This window comes from Corvus brachyrhynchos, unplaced genomic scaffold (assembly GCF_000691975.1).
Source record: "Corvus brachyrhynchos isolate BGI_N302 unplaced genomic scaffold, ASM69197v1 scaffold26, whole genome shotgun sequence".
Lineage (NCBI taxonomy): Eukaryota > Metazoa > Chordata > Aves > Passeriformes > Corvidae > Corvus > Corvus brachyrhynchos.
This window is the reverse complement of record NW_008239324.1, coordinates 4,992,026-4,995,436: the sequence shown is the minus strand read 5'-3', so window position 1 is coordinate 4,995,436 and position 3,411 is coordinate 4,992,026. Positions and strand designations below refer to the sequence as shown.

The following is a 3,411-nucleotide window of genomic DNA, read 5'->3' as shown; positions in this document are numbered from 1 at the left end:
CCTTCCCAGGGCTTTCCAGGCTGGCCGGGACTCAGTGCTGGGCTCCATCGTGGTGGCCAGGCTGCAGAAGGGTGCGTCTGTGGGGCAGGCAGGATGGAGCTGTGGGTGTCCAGAAGTGACAGCCCCAGGGAATGGTTCTTGGTGCTGGGAACCAGCCTGCAGCCAGTCCAGGGACTGGGCAATGGGCTGGGTGTCCATCCGCCATCACCAGGGATGGGCACCCTCTTGAGGGTGGAATTCTGCCCATGTGCATGTGCCCACCAGTCCCTGTTAGCTCCATTCCCCATGCTTGGTGCTAGGAGAGGGGATAAAGCCCTCTGTCCCAGGGGCTGCTGTGACCCCCAGCATGCACTGCTGACCTACCTGTGGACACAGAGTGTGTGCGGGCCTTCAGGGAGGGGGGTGAGTCTGCAGAGCTGTCCACAATGTCTCCTGCAAGCACAAGCCACTGGTCAGCATCAGTGAGCTGGGGTCTGCCCAGTGCCACCAGCACCCAGCAGGGGGAAGATGTAGTGGGACCCACAGCTGGGAGTCCATGGGGGCCTGCCCATGGCCACCCATGGGTGCCCAGCTGGGCAGGGGTCACGGTGGGGAGGGTGCAGCCCCTCACCATCTGAGCCGGCTTTCTTGATCTCGCTGTCTTTGCTCTGCAAGGGGAAAAAAAAACTGGTGAGGGGGTGTCAGGGAGGCAGTGCCCACAGAGATGATGGGTGCAGAGGGCAGAGTGCTTCTGCCAGGCTCTGAGGTGGCTGCAGGGGATGGGTGCATGCGGGGAAAGGAGGGACAGACTGACAGACACCATGCAGTGCACAGGAATCCACCCCTTGCAGAGGGTTAGGTGACAGGGCAGAGGCCATGGGCAGTGGCAGGGCAGAGCCGGGTGCTGCCAGTCACAGCAGGGAGATGTCCCCCACTCTTTGGACCACCATCTCCTACCACCCTGGAGGTGCAGGGTCCATCCCAAAAATGGAGCCAGTCCCCACCTGCTGCTTCTTGCTCTCAGCGGCCGGGCCCTTGGTGACGCCGATGCGATGGAGCATGACCTGCACGCGCTGCTCGAAGGAGCTGGACAACTCCCCCTCGCTCTTCTCCAGGTGCCTCTTCTGCAGGAGAGACACAGCCCTGCCAGGAACATGGACCCACCACAGCACCTATGGCACCCACACTCCTGCCTGCAGGGCACCCACATTCCCAACCCCAGGCATGCTGCCAGGAGATGGTGACATGGACACGACCCAGTGGGGATATCCCCAGACATCACTCCAGTGTCCCCGCACCCCCTGGTAACCCCACCAGCATCCAGGGTAGGAACAGCACCCACCAGGCGAGCTGAACAGCAGAGGTGGCTTGGTGACTGTGACAGTGCTTACCTTGTCGTGCCTGACCCCCAGCGCATCCTCGTCCTCCCCAGACAGCAAGATGAGCGACTGGGATTTGCCCTCCCGAGAGTACTTGGGGCGGATCCTTCGGGCAGAGTCAGGGGTCTGGCAGTGCTCAGGCTCTGTGTGGGGCTCAGCAGAGAGCCCCCCCTCCTCCGATTTACTCAGGGGCTTCCCTGACTCGCCCGCCTTGCTGGGGGCTCGTAAAATGTCACTGAGCATCGAGCGCCTGCTCCTGGGGGCGGTGGGACCACCCTCGGGCTCCTTCTCACACCTCGAGCCCCGGCTGGATTTGGGTTTCTTGAAGGCAAAAAAATTCCCGATTTTCTTCTTGAGGGTGCGGGAGCCAGAGGGAGCCATAGGGGCTGATCCCGGGCAGATCTCTGGAGTCGTGGGGCTGGGGAGAGATGAAGCATTGGAAAAGGTGAGCTCCAGGTTGCCAAGAGGTAAGGGATCAGATTTTCTCCCTGCCCACCTGAAAGGGATGAATCCAGACCCTGGACACACCACCTGAGATGGCAGTGTCCTGGCCAGGGCACCCATTCCCAGCATGGCTCCCATGGGTGCTGCATCATTGCCTCCCTGCTGCAGAACAGACTACATGGCCACATCCTGCACACCATGGCTGCCATCCCATTCCTCTTCCCCCAGCTTTGCCCTTGGTGATATCCCTGGGTGTGCTGCTTTCCCCAGCATCCCTTTCACACTGGGACCAGCAGCGTTTGCAGGGAGGCTGCTGAAACCCCGGGGACGGGTGTGTGCTGGGCAGGTGAGGGGCCCTGAGCTCCCCCAGGCTTACGGCAGTGTTTCTGTGATGAGCCTCTTGGCAAAGAAGTCCTCCAGCCCCTCGTCCACGCGGGTGATGCTCCTGTCCTCGCTGTTCTCGCAGGCCACGGGCTGCACCTGTGAGTGGCAGTTGCTGTCAGCCCAGCACGGGGCAGAGGTGCCCCCAGGCACGAAGATGTGTCACCCACCCCTGGGCATGAACAAGTGGGTGCCCCTGCAGGATGGGTGCTGGCACCCTCCATCTCATTCCCAGCATTAAAGCCAAACCATGGTGCTATCAGCTGCATCCCAGCTCTGATCCTGCTCCCTCCCTTGAGCACTGGGAGCTCCAGGCAGCCCCAGGCTCCTTCCAACCCCTTGCCCAGCACAGTGGCTGAGGTATGGCACTCGAACTGTGGGAGAAGCCTTTGGCAGGGATGCTTCTTCCACCTGAGCTCCAAGAAACAGATCCCTGTGCTGCTGGTGGTGATGGAGCAGGTGACCTGCAGGGACCCACATCTGCATCCTTCAGATGCTTCAAGTCCAACCTTGGAGTGCCAGCACGGCCTGAATGAGAGCCACCTGCTCTATCCCCATAACAAAGTGGCCCATGCCACAGCCAAGCCTTCCTCCATGGCACCTTCCTCTCCCTGGCATGTGGCACCGCATCAGTGGCTTCCTATCGATGAGAGGGAGGCGCTTCCCCATCGGTGGCATTTCAATCCATAATGACTTTTCATTACGGCTGGATTGATGCTGCTCGGGAGCCGTTCCAGCCAGCTGAGATCTGCTCTCCCTGTCACATCATATCCATCAAAGCCTGTCCTTGCTCAAGCCTTGGCCCACCCCGGGTGCCAGGAGTGCCTGTCCCACTGCAGGGTGATGGTCCCCTGGCCCTGCCAACCTCCAGCACCCACCCTGCCCATGGGACACAGCTCCTGCCTCCCCTCCGGCCCCATGCCAGCCCTGCTCCCACCATGATCCAAGCAAGCATCACCACAGCCGTTCAAGACAGGGCTTTCCAGCAAGTGAGAGGATCCAGCTGCATCACGGTGGCATGGGGATGAGGTGATGCCAGCAGGATCCAGCCCCAGGGACAGTGACGGAGCTGGACTCGCCACTGACTGCACCCAAAAGTTACTTTTCCTTTGGGAAGGGGGTTGCAAAGGCAGGATCCCCATCCAGTCGCCTGTTGGATGGGGGGAGCACGACCCACCTCATCACGGCTGGGGGGGGGCCCCCCCCACCACCCGGGGGGCTGGGGGGC

General features: G+C 61.6%; 1 protein-coding gene across 1 annotated transcript in view; it reads right to left on the bottom strand.

Moving 5' to 3' along the window:
- CARMIL2 (capping protein regulator and myosin 1 linker 2) overlaps positions 1 to 3,411 on the bottom strand; it is a 22,748-nt gene that overhangs the window by 1,773 nt on the left and 17,564 nt on the right. The window contains exons 31-36 of the mRNA XM_017740803.1: positions 2,179 to 2,347; positions 1,371 to 1,776; positions 984 to 1,103; positions 611 to 647; positions 364 to 432; positions 3 to 77 (exon numbers count right to left, since the gene is read on the bottom strand). Of these exons, the coding sequence (XP_017596292.1) occupies positions 3 to 77; positions 364 to 432; positions 611 to 647; positions 984 to 1,103; positions 1,371 to 1,776; positions 2,179 to 2,347 (876 nt within the window). The remainder of the gene's footprint in view (positions 1 to 2; positions 78 to 363; positions 433 to 610; positions 648 to 983; positions 1,104 to 1,370; positions 1,777 to 2,178; positions 2,348 to 3,411) is intronic.